Source organism: Chiloscyllium plagiosum, unplaced genomic scaffold (assembly GCF_037043375.1).
Source record: "Chiloscyllium plagiosum isolate Xiang-an unplaced genomic scaffold, Cpla_swu_hap1 HiC_scaffold_27, whole genome shotgun sequence".
Lineage (NCBI taxonomy): Eukaryota > Metazoa > Chordata > Chondrichthyes > Orectolobiformes > Hemiscylliidae > Chiloscyllium > Chiloscyllium plagiosum.
The window spans coordinates 45,440,398-45,460,472 of NW_028270165.1; the positions used below are offsets into that span (position 1 = coordinate 45,440,398).

The window sequence follows — 20,075 nt, forward strand, 5'->3', positions numbered from 1 at the left end:
TTTGACGCTAAGACTCTTTTTGACCATGCTCATCAAACTTGCTGTGAAATTCAGCTGCTCACTGAGATATCAATCCTATTTTATGCACAGCCTTAGTCAATTCACGGCAGCCTTCATCATCATTATGCACACCCTCACCTGCAGGACGCAGTATACCCTGGAGTCTGGGTGGACTCTAAAACACAAGTGGGCCTTGCTAAGGTCCCACCCATCTCCATTCTGAACAAACCTAATTCTGTCCTCCTGTCTATACCTCAATACCCCCTGAAACCAGAAGGTGAAGCTGGCATTCAACCTGTCATTGATTCATTTCTACAGCAAGGCCTTCTAGTCCCATGCCATTCTTCTGTCAATACACCTATATTTCCGATCCCTAAACTGGGACGTCCTGAATGTCGTTCACGACCTTCGTGAAGTAAATAAAATCATTGAGGCTCATAATCCTCCAGTTGCCAATCCTGCTACTATCCTCAGCCAAATTCCAGTTGATGCCAAGCTCTTCACTATCGTTGACCTCCAACATGCATTCTTTTGTCTTCCTTTGCATCCAGATAGCCCAATATATTTTTGCCTTCTTTTAAGGGCCACCAATATATGTGGACTTGCCTACCTCAAGGGTTTATTCAGTCGCTGACACTCTTTTCAGAGACTCTTCACGCCCAGCTTGAATTATTTGAATTTCCTGGAGACGTTACCCTAGTTCAATACATCGATGACCTCCTCACTAGCCCTGACAAAGTGTCCAATCACACTGACTCCACTACCTTTCTCAACCATCCACACCAATGTGGCTATATTGTACCCCCCAGCAAAGTTAAGACTAATCAGAAAGAAGTTAAGTTCCTAGGTACTCTCATTTCTGAATTCGATCGGTGCTTGACACGTGAACGTATTGATCCTATTCTTTGTATTGTCCCTCCAACCACTCCTAAACAGATTCTTGACCTCATCAATTATTGCCGACAATGGATTCCTAATTGTCCCTTCTGATCAAAAATTATCTCCCCTATCCTCGACTAATGTGCCTTAATGGTATGAACTCACCCCATAACAACTACAAGTCTTTACGGAGCTTAAAACTACCTCTCTTCAGCACCCATGCTAGGCCGACGTTTGTATGACTGCCACTTTCATCTTTATGTTGCCATCCTTGATACCTGTGCTTCAGCTGTTCTCACCCAGCAGCATGGCTCTTCTTGGCGCCCTATTGCCTATTTTTCTACTAAGCTTGACCCCGTTGCTCAAGGTATGCCTTCCTGCACCCAGATTCTCTCTGCCATCCATACTATGGTAGTGGCTACCTCTAATATAACTTTACATCAAAATGTAGAAGTCTGTACCTCGCATTCTGCAGTATCCTTGCTGATTTCTAAACATAGAGGAGAAAATGAGGACTGCAGATGCTGGAGATCAGAGCTGAAAATGTGTTGCTGGAAAAGCGCAGCAGGACAGGCAGCATCCAAGGAGCAGGAGAATCGACGTTTCGGGCATGAGCCCTTCTTCAAGAATGAGGAAAGTGTGCCCAGCAGGCTAAGATAAAAGGTAGGGAGGAGGGACTTGGGGGAGGGGCGTTGGAAATGCGATAGGTGGAAGGAGGTTAAGGTGAGGGTGATCGGCCAGAGTAGGGGTGGGGGCGGAGAGGTCAGGAAGAAGATTGCAGATTAGGAAGGCGGTGCTGAGTTCGAGGGTTGGGACTGAGACAAGGTGGGGGGAGGGGAAATGAGGAAACTGGAGAAATCTGAGTTCATCCCTCGTGGTTGGAGGGTTCCTAGGAGGAAGATGAGGCGCTCTTCCTCCAACCGTCGTGTTGCTATGGTCTGGCGATGGAGGAGTCCAAGGATCTGCATGTCCTTGGTGGAGTGGGAGGGGGAGTTGAAGTGTTGAGCCACGTGGTGGTTGGGTTGGTTGGTCCAGAAGTCCCAGAGGTGTTCACTGAAACACTCCGCAAGTAGGCCGCCTGACCTCTCCGCCCCCATCCCCACTCCGGCCTATCACCCTCACCTTAACCTCCTTCCACCTAACGGGTCAAAGATGCAGGGAAGATACCTGCCCAACTGTCGTCTGATTCATATGGATGGAAGTTCACTTGCTGGCTATGATCGCTGTGAGGATGGATCGTGTGGATTGTACTGATAATCCTTGGTCTCATCCTCGGAATATACACTGTCGTCCGGTTATGCATGAAATGGACTGTACATTGTTTTTCACCTCAGCCGAAAAGGAGTCTGGTTAATTGACCCTTGTCTACCCCTCTCCCTCCATGCCTGAACTTCCATGCTGAAATCCAGTATCTTTCAGACTCTGCTCCTCTGGACGATGACCTGGCAGAGGAGGCAGTTGACTTATTTGAAAATACAAATTGACTGAATGGACTAATTATAGTTACAAGCTAAGTAGTTTTCATGAAATAACAAAAGGAGGAAATAAGAAAGTCTACAGCCATAAAACCTGTCTTTAAACATTTAAACTAAAATATAACATTGAATTATAGAGCACATTTGCTGCACACTAGAAAATAGACAGGCAAAGAGGCTTGGTAAAAGGGGAGAATTCAAGGTATGCAGAAGATAACCAAGTGATAACAGTACTAAGGCAATTAAGTACATTTGCCTTAACAGTGAATCTGTGTAAATAGGACACAGAGTGATAACATTCATGGCTGTTCTCTTGTGAAATTAATGACAGTGTTTGATTCTGACCCCGAAACAAAACTTGGGATTCCCTGAGCCGTCTCAAATCCCTACTTTAACACTCCAACTCATCCATGTTGACCAGTTAGCCTAAACAGACTAGTCCCATTTGCGAGCACTCGGCCCATATCCCTCTAAACCCTTCCATCCAGATTCCATTCAAATGTTGTAATTATACAAGCTTTCACGACTTCCTCAAGCAGCTAATTCCATACCCACACCACCCTTTGCATTAAACAGTTGTCCATTAAGTCCCTTTTATTTCTTTGCCCTCTCACCCTAAATGTATGCCATCAAGTTCTAGACTCCTCCCAACACAGGGAAAAGAACTTGTCTGTTTATCCTATCAATGTCCCTCATGATTTTATAAACCTCTATAAGGTCGCCTCTCAGCCTCCAACGCTCCAGGGAAAACAACACCAACCTATTCAGCTTCTCCCAATAGCTCAAATCCTCCAACCCTGGCAACGTCCTTCTAAATCTTTTCTGAACCCGTTCAAGTTTCACAACAAACTTCTGACAGGAAGGAGACCAGAACTGCACACAATATTCCAAAAGTGGTCTAACCAATGCCATGTACAGCTGCAACATCACCTCCCAACTTCAATACTTGATACTCTGACCAATAAAGGAAAGCATTCCAAACCCCGCCTTCGTTATCCGATCTACCTGTGACTCCACTTTCAAGGAGCTATGAACCTGCACTTCAAGGTCTCTTTGTTCAGCAACACTCCCTTGGATCTTACCATTAAGTGTATAAGTCCTCCTCTGATATGCTTTTCCAAAATGCAGTGCCGTATATGTATCTATATTAAACTCCATCCTGTTATCCTCTGAGCTAAGCATCTTCACTGTCCACTACACCTCTAATTTTGGTGTCATCTGCAAACTTAGTAACTATACCTCGTATATTGACATCCACAGCATTTATATAAATGATGAAAAGTAGTGGACCCAGCACCCATCCTTGTGGTATACTACTGGTCACAGGCCTCCAGTCTGAAAAGCAACTCTCCACCACCACCCTCTGTCTTCCTACCTGTGAGCTGGTTCCGTATCCAAATGGCTAGTTCTCCCTGTATTCCATGATATCTAACCTTGCGAACCTGTCTCCCTTGGGGAATCTTGCCAAACGCCTTACTAAAGTCTATCTAGTACCCTGGCATTTAAGTCGTCAGGCCCAGGGGACTTGTCTGCCCTCAATCCTAATAGTTTGCTGTGTACCTTTTCCCTCTCAACGTTGATTGTTTAAGTTCTATCCTTTCTATCACCTCTGACTTGCCCGTTCCATTAGGAATGGTACTATTGTCCTCCAGCTTGAAAACTGAGGAAAAGAATTGACTTAGCATCTCTGCCATTTCAGTGTTCCTCCTATTAACTCACCGGTTTCATTTTCCAAGGGACCATAGCGACTCTGTTCCCTTTAGCATGCCAACAGAAGCTTTTGCTATTCTTTTTGATATTTTGTGCTAGGTTTCTTTCGTAATTTATCTTTTTTTTAGTATCCCTTCGTTTTATGTTTGCAAGTTTTCCAATGTTTCAGCCTTCGAGGTCTTGAATAACATTACGGAAAAGACTGAAAATTTTTAAAAACAACGTTAAAACTTAAAGACAAACCCAACTTTCAGGTGGCTGGCGAGGGGAGCAGGGAACACATTGGCCCCGCCCCCATTGTCTCCGATTGGTTGGATGCCTCGTCGAACCGCGCCCACTACACGCGGGGTGACGTCACGGTCTGGTCACCCAGCCCCTTGTGAGTTGGCGCATGTGCAGTGTAGGTCATGTAGCGAGACAAAGGCAGTGTTACTGAGTGTGGGAGAGGAATGGCGCCGGTGGCTTAAGGAACAAGAACAGGACCCGCTGGGAAAACTGAGCAGCCCTGGCTGCATGTGTCAAGAGAATCCGAGGAAATGTTACGGGTCCAGTGATCCTCCTTCAGAACAGAAACAGGTTTCGGAAACATCCCGGAGAGGTCGCCAGGCCTGAGCGCCCGGGGAGAGGGGACAGTGAGTACCTCCCTCGACACTGTCCTATCCCCCCGAGTCCAGGAACTCCCCACATACGTTCGAGACACCACCCACGCCCTCCACCTCCTCCAAGACTTCCGTTTCCCCAGCCCCCAACGCCTCATCTTCACCATGGATACCCAATCCCTCTAACCTCCATCCGCCATGACCAGGGCCTCCAAGCCCTCCGTTTCTGCCTCTCCCGACGTCCCCAACAGTACCCTTCCACCGACACTCTCATTCATCTGGCTGAACTGGTCCTCACCTTTAACAATTTCTCCTTCGAATCCTCCCACTTCCTCCAGACCAAAGAGACAGCGATGGGCACCCGTATGGGCCCCAGCTATGCCTGTCTCTTTGTTGGCTACGTAGAACAGTCCATCTTCCGTAATTAAACCGGCACCACTCCCCACCTCTTTCTCTGCTACATTCATGACTGCATTGGCGCCATCTCGTGCTCCCGCGAGGAGGTTGAGCAAACTTCACCGACATTCCACCCTGACCTTAAATTTACCTGGACCATCTGACACCTTCCTCTCCATCTCCATTAATAACGACCGACTTGATACCAGCATTTTATAAATCCACCGACTCCCACAGCTACCTGGATTACACCTCTTCCCACTCTACCTCCTGAAAAAAGGCCATCCCGTATTCCCAATTCCTTCGCATCTGCCGTATCTGCCCCCAGAAGGACCAGTTCCACCCCAGAACACACCAGATGGTCTCCTTCTTAAGATACCGCAATTTCCCTTCCCACGTGGTTAAAGATGCCCTCCAACGCATCTTGTCCACATCCCGCACCTGCGCCCTCAGACCCTGCCCCTCCAACCGTAATAAGGACAAACGCCCCTGGTACTCACCTTCCACCCTACCAACCTTCGCATAAACCAAATCATCCGCTGACATTTCCGCCACCTCCAAACAGACCCCACCACCAGGGATCTATTTCCCTCCCCATCCCTTTCCACCTTCCGCAAAGACTGTTCCCTCTGTGACTACCTGGTCAGGTCCATGCCCCCCTACAACCCACCCTCCCATACTGGCACCTTCCCCTGCCACCGCAGGAATTGCAAAACCTGTGCGCACACCTCCATCCAAGGCCCTAAAGGAGTCTTCCACACCCATCAAAGTTTTACCTGCACATCCACCAATATCATTTATTGTATCCGTTGCTCCAGATGTGGTCTCCTGTACATTGGGGAGACTGGACGTCTCCTAGCAGAGCGCTTTAGGGAACACCTCTGGGACACCCGCACCAATCAACCACACCGCCCTGTGGCCCAACATTTCAACTCCCACTCACACTCTGCCGAGGACATGGAGGTCCTGGGCTCCTTCACCGCTGCTCCCTCACCACCAGATGCCTGGAGGAAGAACGCCTCATCTTCCGCCTTGGAACACTTCAACCCCAGGGCATCAATGTGGACTTCAACAATTTCCTCATTTCCCCTTCCTCCACCTCATCCCACTTCCAAACTTCCAGCTCAGCACTGTCCCATGACTTGTCCTACCTGCCTATCTCCTTTTCCACCTATCCACTCCACCACCCCCTCCCCCCATATCTATCACCTTCTTCCCACCCCTACTCACCTATTGTACTCTGTTACTTTCTCCCCACCCCCACCCTTCAGGATCTCTGCCTGTATTCCTGATGAAGGGCTTTTGCTCGAAATGTCAATTTTACTGCTCCTCTGATGCTGCCTGAACTGCTGTGCTTTTCCAGCACCACTCTAATCTAGACTCTGGTTTCCAGCATCTGCAGTCATTGCTTTTACCGAGAGGAGACAGTGAGACAGGGGAGGATTGGAAACCGCGGGAGGAGGGAGACTGGGGAGTTTATAAACTCCTAGGGGAGGCCTGAGGCAGTGAATAAAAGCTCCACAGGCCCAGTGTTTACTTTGTTTGGGGAAGGACCTCTGGGGGCAACCGGTCGCCATATTCGTGAGGGTACGACGCATGTTGTCTTGGGGCGGGGAGCGTGAGCATCCGTCTTGGTGAGGGCACCATCAACTGTCATTTCTGAGAGAGAATTCCAACTTTGTGGCAGCCTTTGTGTCAACTAGAATTTTCTCATTCTGGATGTAAGTTTGCTCGCTGAGCTGGAAGGTCATTTTCAGATGTTTCATCACCATACTGGGTAACATCATCAGTGAGTCGAGTTGAGCACTGGGATTATGTCCTGCTTTCTATTTATGTATTTTGGTTTTAGGATGGTGATATCATTTCCGTTCTTTTTCTCAGAGCATGGTAGATGGGGTCCAAATCAATAAATTTCCAGTTGGAATGACATGTTCCAAGGAATTCTTGTGTGTGTTTCTGGTTGGCTTATTGGATGGTAGCTTGTCATAGGATGGATGTATGGTCCCAGTCAACACGGTGTCCTCCTTTGTCTGTATGTAAAGATACTAGTGATAGTGGATCATGTGATTTTGTGGATCATGTGTTTTTGTGGCTAGTTGATGTTCATATATCCTGGTGGCTCGTTTTATTCCTGTTTATCAGATGTTTGTTACAGTCATAGAATCCCTATGTGTGGAAATATGCCCTTCGGCCCAACAGCTCCATACCGAGCCTGTAGAGAGTATGCCAGCCAAGCCCATTCCTCTACAATTACCCCTGACTTATGTACCACTATGGGCAATTTTAGCATGGCCAATTCACTTAGTCTGCGTATCTTTGGATTGTGGGAGGAAACCGGAGCACCCGGAGGAAACCAACACAGACACTGGGAGATTGTGCACACTCCACACAGACAGTCACCCCAGGATGGGATTGAACCCGGGTCCCTGGTGCTGTGAGGCAGCAGTGCTAACCATTGAGCCACTGTGCCGCCCCCTTATATTTCAACAGTCTTTCAACTTTAAACACATTCATCACAGTCTTCCCAGAGGATTAGACTGTTCTCTCTCATTAGAGATGGCTGGTGGTGGTTTATCTTGAGGGTCACCACACCTCAGCCGAGGGGAAAGGCCGAGAAGGAGATCCTCACGTTTCTCCAGCTTGGGTGATACATAATGTGAAGCACCTTGGTGTACTTTTGTTAAACAGTTATCATCAGTATTAGCTGCTGCTATTGCTGTCATTTATTGGAAAGACTCATGTCAAGTGAAACAATTTCAGCAAGAAATTAGCAGCTGGCAGAGCTCCCCCACCCAATGCCAAAAAAGTGAATGCTTTTGTTGGTGAAAGAAAATTGGCAAAGAAAAAAAAGTTAAAGTATCATGTACCTTTAGAAAGAGTGGAAGGGTTGATTTTTCAAAATAAATGAAAACAACATTTATGAAATGGAGCAACAAACTAAATTAACAACGCAGGTTTCTTTTCACATAACTGCACAACTGCAAATGTCTGTATTATGGGAAAATGTTATGTACTAAAATATGTTCTTATTTTGTAAAGAGTCAGGTCCACAGGTTTAATTTTGTCAACAGTGATCAATAAGATCTTGATTGATACAGCATCTATGTGAGATACACTGGGAGTTAATATTTGATCGAGTAAGTCTCCAGTGACCACCACAAGAACAAAGTTTTTCCCTGTCTGAACTGTCAGAAAAGATGTGCTTTCTTCACAAATTTTGACTTCTTGGTGTGTTTGTATGTCTTGCAATATTTGATTTTAAACTATGTAATTTACAGTGAAAATGAATTGTTTGTGCTTTTTAATGTTGATTTTAAGGTCGCTGATAAGAAAGGATGTATGCATTTAGGCCGTCTAAAAATAGAATGTTTTTCATGCTCAAAGTTGCTGTGCAAACAAAACACAATTTGGGAGGTGATGGTTGTTCCCTATCTCAAAGCCAATATAAATAATACCTGTGGTGTCAACACATGCAACCACTGCCTTTCACTCTTTTTTTTTGAAAATCTTTGGGAATTTAACACATCACACTACTGCAGCAGAATCTGAGCACGTTACATCGGGCTTCCAATCAGGATGCTGTAACAAACCTCAACCTAATTTGGGATGTTGGGGAAAGTGAAAAATAAATGAATCACTAGTATATACCCTGTGGTTAAAGAGCGCTACAACAGTATTGTACGGACATGTCAGCTGTCTTGGTGAGACCTAACTTTACTCTGCGACACCTTGATTGGTTGTCGCTGACTGCATGTAAAACGAAACATTATGGAGTAAAGACATTTTTGCGACTGGAAATGTTTTATTTGGCCTTCAGCAGTCACACCTACAGTTTTACCATATATTTTGCTGCTTATTTTGATTTAACTTGATGATGATATGTAATCTCAGTTGCTAAACAACCCTCAGTGGAGCCTCAAGCGTTATTTGAGATCCAACACAAAAGCCAATTTCTTCCAAATACAAAATGTTGCTGACTACAAAGAAAAATCACACAAAAGCATTTATCCACACCCAGATCGATTTACCGCAAAAAATAGCAGTATTGGCCATTCTGCTCCACCATTCAGTGAGATCATGTCTGATCTGATAACCCTCAATTCCATTTTCCTGCCTTTTCCCCAAAACCCTTGATTCCCCACTGATCTTCCTTTGACACCTTCAATTTTTCAGAAGTTTAACTTATCTAGAACTTTGAAGACTGAGACACTTGGACACACAGTACCAACATCAGTCCTTGTTAATTGTCCTTGCTTCTGTGCCATAGAAAATTGTTTTCTGGATCCTTGTTTGAGTCTACAAACTGCTCAATAAGCTCAAACAACCCTCTTCTGTTCTTCTCATGAGCCAATATCTCTGATAGCTCCATTTCAATGAAACTGAAAAAGCTTCCTATCACTTTTGGTTGCAGCCAATAGGGCCAATATTAAAGATGATTCTCATTTTTCTAAATACTTGAAATAGATTCAATTAATTTTAAACAAACAAGTTCTGACACATGTTCAGGTTCGTTTGAGAAGTTTAGCAGAATTGTTTTTCTCAGATGGGACAGTGAAACTTCTTTAGATTGTTTCCACTATTGGAGGTCTACCTCCAGTTCTTTTTCTTCGCACATTATAATGATCTTCTGAACTAGTTTTATTTCATTATATCCATCCCTTCAAACAAACCAATGCTTCCCATAAGTAAATTCATCCATCTCCAGCACATTCTAGGTGATATTGTTCCTTAAATTCCATTAAAATGTCCTATCTCTTTCCTTAAATCTATGCCCCCTAATTGCTGAAGCCGTCCACCAAGGGGAACAGTTTCTTCCTATCTAGACCCTAAGTGTCTTATCTGTACAAAAAGGTCCTCACCCATCCTTCTCTGCTCTAAGGAAAATACCCTCAGCCGATCTAATCACTCTCATAGCTGAAACCCACCAACATGCACCACCCTGGGTTAGTATTCCCTTCTGCACCCTTTCTAGTGCCATCACATCCTTCTAATAATGTGACGACCAGAATCCAGTACTCCAGCTGTGGCCCAACGAATGTCTTGTACAGTTCCATCATGATCTCCTGGCTCTCATGTTCAATGCCTTAACTATTGAGGGCAAGTATTTCATCTGCCGCCTTAACCATTTCATCCACATGTCCTGTTGCCTTCAAGAATCTATGAACACATATGCCTTTTTCTGATCTTCAGTACATTCTAAGTTCTTGTGATTCTTCATGTACTCCCTTGCCTGTTGATCCTCCTGAAATGTATCATCTCAATCTTTTCAGGATTGAACTCCATCTGTCATTGTTCTGCCCATCTGACCAACCCATCTTTATTGCCCTGTAGTCTAAAACTTTCCTCCTTGCCATATATTAGTGTGGGTTCTGAATTTCTTTTGGGCCTGATTTATTTAGGTTGCTATGTGTTTATTTTGTGGGATATTTTAAGAAGATTGGGAGGACACTTGGATCCAGTATCTGTTTATACCCAAAGAAGAAACTCAAACCAGCATTTTTTTTTTATCCAATGTTTTCCCTGGTAACATTTTCACAATGACTTCAATTCCTGCAACACCCTTAGCTTAACTTAAACTATGTTCAAATCGAGACATTACTGAATGGAGATCATAACTTCTTGTACTATTAAATCTGTCTCCAGCAATGCTGCAAATTAGGTAACCTTGCATTATTATTTTATAACTGTGCTCAAAACCTTTTCTAAAAAGTGACCGGATGAAGATTGAAGTTGACTGAACTGCTTTCTTCATTTTAAAATATTGCCAAAAAAAGTAAATGTTCAACATATGCAATATTTTTCTTTCTCTAAAATAGGTAATGAGGTGAAAGGGAATAATGGACAAAGCAATGAAAACAGTGCTGACTCTAATTCAGCAAGTATGTTCTTTTCAATAAGTTTAATTCCATATTTACATTAATTACAGTTATGTGAGTGACACAAATAACAATACTTTAAGGCTGTTACTTAAGTTTAGAAATTCAATCACACTCTGTGTAGATGGCTTAAAATCATTATATCAAAAGCTTAAAGCGCTTGCATAAAACACAACCTCAGTTATGTTCATTATTTCCCAAAATGGGTTATCAAGTAAAAGGGAAGTATTATTGGAGATTTGATGACAGCGGGCAAAATGGCAACTCTAATTTCGCAAGTATGCAAGGTTTAAGCTTAAAATGCATGACAGGTTTATTTATCCAAGAAATAAGCACCTTTACTCTCTCTAATATTAGCTCCAATTATCAATATTTGATATGAAATTAGAAGATCTAGCTTGAGAAATCTACAACGTATTGCCACATGCTTGCCATAAATACGACAGGAACACAGTAAAAGTAGTGAAAATTAAGTCAGATGTTTGTGGTTACAGATCCATAAGATACAGAAGCAGAATCAGTCCATTCGACTTGTTGAGTCTGCTCCACCATTCGATCATGGCCAATGTTTCTCAACTCCATTCTCCTGCATCCTCCTTGATTTCCTTACTAATCAAGAGCCGACCTTTATCTGTTTTAAAAGCACTCAGTTACTTTCCTCATTTCAGTGGCAATGAGTTCCACAGAGTCAGCTCTTTCTGACTGAAAAAAATCTTCCTTATCTCATCCCAGCATTTCTTGCCACCGAGAACTATGGGGGCAGAGTCCATGTCTATACTTCCTTGCATGGTAATTTGTAAATAACATTTGTTTTTTCAGGTTCATTAGCTGCTGCTTAAGTGTGTTGGTAGATTTGTGGGCTGCCATGATGCGGAGAGGTTTGAGTTGTCTGGACATCATTTCACAGATGTCTTTGATGTAAGGTAATGTGGCTAGGGTTTCTGCGCATGTGTCTGCTTGTTTGAGTTTGTTGTTGAGAAATCAGCGGACAGGGTTTATTAGGTACCGTTCTTCTTGAATATGCTGTATAAGTATTTATCTTCTGCTCTTCGTAGTTTCTGGATGGTGCAGTGTGTAGTGGCTCGTTGAAATAGTGTTCTGATGCAGATTCGTTTGGGATGATTTGCTTCTGCATTAGGTACTTGAGTCTGTGTATGTTGTTTTCCTGTAGACGTTAGTCTGAAGTTCCCTATTGACTGTTCGCTCTACTGACATCTAGGAATGGCACTTTGTTGTTGTTCTCCTCTTTTGTGAATTTTATGCCAGTAAGGATATTGTTGATGGTGTTGTAGGTTTCTTCTAATTTGTTTCATTTTCTGATGACAAAGGTGTCATCACTGTGGCGGACCCAAAATTTGGGTTGGAGCACTGGGAGGGCTGTTTGTTCGAGTCTCTGCATTATTGCTTCTGCTAGGAACCTTGATATTGGTGGTCTCATGGGTGTTCTGTTGATTTGTTTGGAGGTCTTGTTATTGAATGTGAAGTGGGTGATAAGATACGGGTCCACAAGCTTGACAATGTTATCTTTGCTGATGAAGTTGGTGCTGTTTGGTGTTTGTGTCTTTGATGGTTCTTGTAGTGTAGTCAGTGTTTCTTTGGCCACGTTGATGTTAATGGATGTGGACGGGGCTGTTATGTCAAAGGACAGCATAATTTCATCCTGTTCTATCTTGGTGTCTTTGGTGTTCAGGAAATCTTGGGTAGAGTGAATGGAGTGGCATGAATCTTCGACTTGGTGTTTTAGTCTTCACTGGAGGTCTTTGACTAGTCTGTATATTGGTGGTGTTCTGGGTAGTGAGACTATGGGCCTGAGGCGGGCGGGGGGCTCCTAGTTTGAAGAGGAGGAGAACAACAACAAAGTGCCATTTCCTGGATGTCACAGTAGAGCGAACAGTCAATGGGGAACTTCACACTAGCGTCTACAAGAAACAATACACACGGAGCAAATACCTAACTACAGAAGCAATCATCCCAACGCCCACAAACGAAGCTGCATCAGGAGATTATTTCAACGAGCCACCACACATTGCAGCACAGAGGAACTGCGAAGAGCAGAAGAGAAATATGTATACGTACTCAAGAACGGATACCCAATAAACCCAGTCCGCCGATTTCTCATTGATGCTTCCAAGCTAACCCTCAAATTTGGTTTGTCCCTGCATTCTTTCCTGGCTGTCTTTTGTGGGTTTTGAAAACTTTCCCAATCCTCTGACTGAGGATAAGAGTTGGGAAGTTGTGTTGTGGCTGTACAATATTCCACTTTTGGAATATTGTGTGCAATTCTGGTCTCGCTCCTATCAGAATGATGTTGTGAAACTTGAAAGGGTTCAGAACACATTTAAAAGGATGTTGCCAGGGTTTGAGCTGAATGGGCTGGGCTGTTTTTCCTTGTGCATCAGAGGCTGAGGGGTGACTGAGAGTCAATAATAAAATCATGAGAGGCATGGATAGGGTAAATAGACAAGGACATTTCCCTGGGTGAGAGAGTCCAGAACTAGAGGGTAAAAGGTTTAGGGTGGAGCAGGGCAAGATTGAAAAGGGTCCTAAGGAGTAACCTTTTCATGCAGAGGGTGGTGTGTGTAAGGAATGAGCTGCCAGAGGAAGTGGTGGATGTTGATACAGCTATGACATTTAAAAGGCATCTGGATAGGTATATGAATAGGAAAGATTTAGAGGGATATGGGCCAAGTGCTGGTAAATGGGACTAGATTAGGCTAGGATATCTGGTTGGCCCGAAGGGGCTGTTTCTGTGCTGTAGATCTGACTCTGGCTTGCCACTAACATTTGCCATGTCTGTATGTTTAGTTTCTCTCGGGTTGTCTGTGTCAATGCCTTAATGTCACATTCCACCCACCACATACCACCACCACCACAGGGACGATAACCAATTCATGTCTTTTTTTTTTATCAAGAAGCTGTATTGCAGGTTCAACCTGAATTTACACTTGTTTTGCTTCCCAAAATCAGACTTGCTCACTCTCAGCAATATCCCAATATCCTGAAAGATATTAATTTTCACGTGGTGTTGTCCAAAATTCGAAGGTGTCAGTCCTGACGTTTTTGCTTTTTCTGTCCCTGTAAGATCCTGAATCAGCAACTTCAGGAGAATTAATTTGAGGGAGTGAGAATAGAGGAAGAGAGAGAGAGTGGGATGCTTTCAATTTTGTGGAACAGCAAAAGAAAAAAATGTTCTGCAGAAAGTGGAGTAGCTTGTTCTGAATTTCTACCCTGGACTGACCGTGATGACTGTTGTAATCTCTTTTTCCAGAGTATTTGAAGATCTGAAGACTGAAGTTTAAAAATCAACAGATGAAGGGCCTATGCCTGAATCGTCGATTCTCCTGCTGTTTGGATGCTGCCTGACCTGCTGTGCTGTTCCAGCACCGCACTTTTCAACTCCTCTCCAGCGTCTACAGTCCCCACTTTCACATCAATGTCTGACAGTCACTCAATCCATCGGGACCTCAACGATTTTGAACTATGATTCTGTGAGAAGGAGCAAAACATTTTGGTTCCTGTTTCAGTCCATTTTCAGCATTAGTGGGACTGGATGAGAGTCTCTACTGTTACAGCGCACTGTGTGTAAAGCCTGAAACAGTTATCCAGCCAGGAAAAAGGAATTTACTGTGGGCAGGGGCTGTAGCTGCGGCCATGGTGAAACCAGAGGAATCCCACACCGTGGAGAAACCATGGAAGTGTTGCGACTGCGGGAGAGGCTTCCATGCCCCATCTGTCCTGGAGATTCATCGGCGAAGTCACACTGGGGAAAGGCCATTCTCCTGCCCCGAGTGCGGGAAAGGCTTTACTTGCTCCTCCCACCTGCTGGACCACCGCCGAGTCCACACTGGGGAGAAGCCATTCTCCTGCCCTGAGTGTGGGAAGGGCTTCACCTACTCCTCCCACCTGCTGGCCCACCAGCGCGTCCACGCTGGGGAGAGGCCCTTCCCTTGCTCTGAATGTGGGAAGGCCTTCAGCAAATCCTCGGACCTGCTGAAGCACCAACTGGTCCACAGAGGGGAGAGGCCATTCAGCTGCCCTGAGTGCGGGAAGGCCTTCAGTGATTCCTCTACCCTGCTGAGGCACCAGTGGGTCCACACGGGGAAAAGACCGTACTTGTGCCCTGAGTGCAGGAAGGGCTTCACCCGCTCTTCTGCTCTGCTGACCCATCTGCGGGTCCACACGGGTGAGAAGCCCTTTAGCTGCCCAGAGTGCAGGATGGCCTTCAGCAGGTCTTCCCACCTGCTGAGGCACCAGCGGGTCCACACTGGGGAGAGGCCCTTCTCCTGCCTCCAGTGCGGAAAGTGCTTTACCCAGCCCTCCAACCTGCTGACCCACCAGCGGATCCACACCTGCGAGAGACCGTTCTCCTGCCCCGAGTGCGGGAAGGGTTTTGCTGTTTCCTCTCACCTTGTGGCCCACCGGCGGGTCCACACAGGGGAGAGGCCATTCAGTTGTCCCGAGTGCGGGAAGGCCTTCAGCAATTCCTCTGCCCTGCTTCGGCACCAGCGCGTCCACACTGGAGAGAAGCCGTTCTCCTGCCCCGAGTGCGGGAAGGGCTTTACCCGCTCCTCCACACTGCTGACCCACCGGCGGGTCCACACGGGGGAGAGGCCATTCAGCTGCCCCGAGTGCAGGAAGGCCTTCAGTGATTCCTCTGCCCTGCTGAAGCACCAGCGAGTCCACACCGGGGAGAGGCCCTTCAGCTGCCCTGAGTGCGGGAAGAGGTTTACATTTTCCCGCAACTTGCGGAAGCACCAGCGGGGGCACCAGCGCTCACAACAATCAGATTCCACCGCTGACATTGCCATGAGTCCCCCGCAGGACTGATTCTCCTGACAGTGGGTGCAGTGGGAGAGTTGGTGCACTGTATTTGTTTTCCATTGGAGTGCAACCTCACGGCTCAGGGGTGGCATTGTGACTCAGTGATTAGCACTGCCTCATGGCACCAGGAACCAAGGATCAATTCCACCCTTGGAGCGACTGTCTGTGTGGAGTTTGTGGAGTATAGGAGAATGGATGAGATAAGAAACCGCTGCCTTTCTTGAGACAAGTCTCCCGGAGAGAAGTTGCTGACTGACTGTCTGATCTGTTGATCCTCACAGTGCCCCATTGCCCTCAGTTAATTGGAGGAGGTCCACACAGATGTACCGAAGCCCCTCTTTAGACAGTGGAAGGAAACCTGTGCAGACAGGGAAAACATGCAAACTCCACACAGACAGTTACCTGAGGCTGGAATTGAACCTGGGTCCCTTATGCTGTGAGGTAGCAATGCTAAGCAGTGTGCCACCCCAATATGTTATAAAACTGGAATAAACCTACTAAGTTGGAAATGTGTCCATACCAAGAACTTGCTGTAAATGTTTGGAAGCAAAAGTCCATCGGAATTGTCTTTGGGATGGATCCAAAACTAACTTCGTTAATGATTGAAATTACTTTGACCTCTGGAACTATCTGCCAGAGAGTGTGTTGGAGTCAGATTCAATTATGGATCATTAAACTGAAAAGGAAAGCAATTGCAGTGTTCAGTGAAGAATAGTACAAGGTACTGTCGTGGGCGGCACGGTGGCACAGTGGTTAGCACTGCTGCATCACAGCGCCAGAGATCCGGGTTCAATTCCCGCCTCAGGCGACTGACTGTGTGGAGTTTGCACGTTCTCCCCGTGTCTGCATGTGTTTCCTCCGGGTGCTCCGGTTTCCTCCCACAGTCCAAAGATGTGCAGGTCAGGTGAATTGGCCATACTAAATTGCCCGTAGTGTTATGTAAGGGGTAAATGTAGGGGTATGGGTGGTTGCGCTTCGGCGGGGCGGTGTGGACTTGTTGGGCCGAAGGGCCTGTTTCCACACTGTAAGTAATCTAATCTAATCTAATATGAGTTTCCTGATTGGGGCTGTTCACTTGCTCCTGTTACCATATCAGGTTGCTAACTTTTCGTTAGCATCCTGCACATGTTGGGATTTTTTCTCCTTTCTATATCTCCTTGAGTGACTCAGTGACAAATCTAGTTTATGAATTGTTCCTATGATATCTCATGAGAGGGTTTATGATATTCACAGTGTGTCCAAGTGACGAAAAACAAACTGTTCACCTTAAATATTTAATTTTAAACAATGGAAATAAAATTAATGTTTGGAAAACACAACTTGCTGTGTAGTAAGATAATCAGAAATAGGAATGGGAGTAAGTAATTGACCGTTGAGATGCGTTGTCTTTCATTTATCTAAATTCTCTTTCCTGCACTTGTTTTTTCATGACTTCATCTGCTGAAGTGACTACACTCCAAAAGCTTGTGATTTCAACCTAAGAGCATAAGAACTAGGAGCAAGAGTCAGCCTTCCGGCCCTTCGAGTCTGCTCCACCACTCAATAAGATCATGACTAATCTATGCTGCACTTACCTGCGTTTTCACCATATCCTTAATTCTTTTATTTTTCAAAAACATATCTACTGCTTCTAGTGATTGCTGAAGTAATATCAAATACTTCCCTGGGCAAGGAATTCCATAGATTAACAACCCGCTGGCTGAAGAAGTTTCTTCTCAGTTCAGTTTTAAACCTGCTTCCTCTAATCTTGAGGCCGTGCGCTTTTATCCTAGTCTCACCTACCAATGCAACATCCTACTTTTATTTCTTTCATAATTTAATATATTTCTGTAAGATCCCCTCCAAACAAACCTGCTGGACTATAACCTGGTGTCATGTGACTTATGACTAAAAAATTTGTTATTACGCATCCTCATAGCAGTGGGATTTCAGGGCTCGAAGGTAGGGACACTACCACTGCGCCATAAAAAAAAACCTCTGCAGCAAATAGGCCTTCTTCTACTGAATGAGTGGGGAGAGGTTTCTTCCCAACATGGGATACAAATATTATACTCTCAGAGCCCATTGCACTAAATTGAGCCCTCATCGATTGAATGAATGGATGCGGAGGTGCCAGAGTTGAATTGGTTGATAACGTTAAAAATCACATCTTCCCCCTGAATATGTGACACTACCGCTATAGCCCCACAGCCCGTTGCAGTAAATTGGGTCATCTGCTGCTGAATGAATGAACGGGAATGAAAAGGGCGGATACACTGACGTGGTTGTGAAATTCCCAACTAATCCCAAAGCTTGTGGTCGGTACCGACGAATCGGAGAGAGATATTGCAGAGGGTGGGACCAACACGACACACAAAGCCAGCCGCCATTGGTCAGGTGGAGTAAGGTGCGCTATGATTGGAGGGGGCGTGGATGTCGCGCGTCACTGAAGGAGGAGACGGAAAGAAGAAGAAAAACAAAGATGGCGGCACGAGGCTGCGGTTTTCTCATCGACTCAGCGGGTGGTTTCTGACGGAGGGAGGGGGGCAGACAGGCATCGTTTACCTCAGAAAATACCTTTAAAATACATTTCAAATTAAAGCCGGAACTTTTCAAACAAAAGTTGTGAAGAAAAGGAGACAGTCCCCGGTGGGGTTTATTGTTTATTTGTGTATAATTCCCGGGGCCCGGGAAGGGGGAGGTGACGGTAACCGGGTGAACGATAAAACAAATTAAAAATGTTGGCGGTGGAGGAGAGAGAGCCGGCGCCCGCGGCTTCGTCGGCGGCGGCCGGAGCCCAGGAGCTCAACAACCCCCCGTAGCTGGAGGAAGGTCCGAGCTCCAAGAAGCGGGGGGTCCGGCTGGAGGCTGGATTTGCTCAAGGCTTGTATCTATTAACTTATTTAAATGGTACCTACTGTATGGGGCTATGGTTTACATTAAAACTGGAGGATCATGTCAGTGTTTGTTTATATTGAGCAGTTGTAGTTGGTAAAATACACTCCCTGGAGGAGCACCTTCTATGATGCTGCATTTCTTGCCTTCTGCCCTTCCCCCATTTGTTATCTCCCATTTGATTTTACATTTTATTTGGTCAAATTTAATTTCATATTAATGAGACTTGGTATTCACTGTGTTATTAATTTTTGTTGGATTATTGTAAGAAAAAATTAATGGTGTCATGTCATTTCTGATGTCAGAGTTTGACATTGAATGTGCAGATGTGAATATCAGTAAGATGTGAAAATAAATCAAGAACTTGTGCTTTTTAACAAAAACAGCTGTTCACTGCTGTCAATGGCATTGTCTCATTTGAGGGTGATGATTCAAGTCTGATCAACAAACTGTTTCATTGTCGCCCAATTTAATTTAAATTTTTTTAGAAAATAACTCTGGGAGATTAAGATTTATACAACTTATAAATAAATCTTATAAATATGTCCAGTTCTCTACCTGGTCTCCTCTACATTGGGGAGAATGGAGGCCAACTTGCAGAACATTTTAGAGACCAGCTCTGGGACACTGAAATTAAATGACTCCACTGCCCTGTGGCCGATCATTTTAACTCTCCCTCCACCACCACCAAACTCTAACCACCTGACGCCTGGAGAAAAAACACCTCATCTTCTGTCTCTTAAATACAGCTGCTGTTTTCTCTACTTATGGATGTTTGTAGTTTCCTTAATTAGATACTGATTCAGGGGCTTGGTGGTGATAGGGAAACTATCCTTGACTGATAATGTCACAGACACAAAGCATTAGACATTTTAATACTTTTATTGCAACCTTTTTCTGAATGATAAAGCTATAAAAATATGAAAATAACATTCTAACAACAATAACAGTAAACCAACTACTACACAAAACATATCAAAACTATACTCACTACAGATCAATAAATAATGTGCAATAAGACCATAGCTCTCAATCTTCAAGAGCATCAATTATTACCCCAACATTTGTTTGAAATTCTTCCTGTCAGGGCATAGAGTTCATTAAACCAAACCAACATGGCTACACAAAGGCCCTAATTAAAATGGCAGACAAATCTGCTTCCAGATAATTCAAAAAGGGCTGCCATGTCTTATAAAAATTCTGTCTTTTGGTGCACCATATTTGTGAGAAAGTCCAAAGCATGAAGGCAAATGTGCTAAGCGCCTTCTTAACCACCCTGTCTACCAGTGGTGTAACTTTCAAAGAATTATGTGCTGAAACCCCCAGGTATCTCTGTTCTACATCAAGACCCAGGGCCCTACCATTAATTGTACAAGTGCTGCTTTGTTTGTTTTACCAAGATGCAACCCCTTGCTTTTATCCATACCCCTCTCAGACACACACAT

At 44.8% G+C, this 20,075-nt stretch overlaps 1 protein-coding gene across 9 annotated transcripts in view; it reads left to right on the forward strand.

The window, feature by feature from the left end:
• The window catches only part of LOC148143862 (uncharacterized), a 39,064-nt gene extending 23,262 nt beyond the window's left edge, over positions 1 to 15,802 (forward strand). The window contains exons 1-4 of one of the 9 annotated variants that reach the window (XM_087974504.1): positions 4,389 to 4,696; positions 5,878 to 6,780; positions 10,876 to 10,938; positions 14,204 to 15,802. In XM_087974504.1, coding sequence (XP_087830630.1) covers positions 14,587 to 15,762 — 1,176 coding nt within the window. In that variant the 5' untranslated portion in view covers positions 4,389 to 4,696; positions 5,878 to 6,780; positions 10,876 to 10,938; positions 14,204 to 14,586 and the 3' untranslated portion in view covers positions 15,763 to 15,802. The other 8 variants (XM_087974505.1, XM_087974507.1, XM_087974509.1 and 5 more) reach the window with 8 other exon arrangements.
• The last annotated feature ends 4,273 nt before the right edge of the window (positions 15,803 to 20,075 follow it).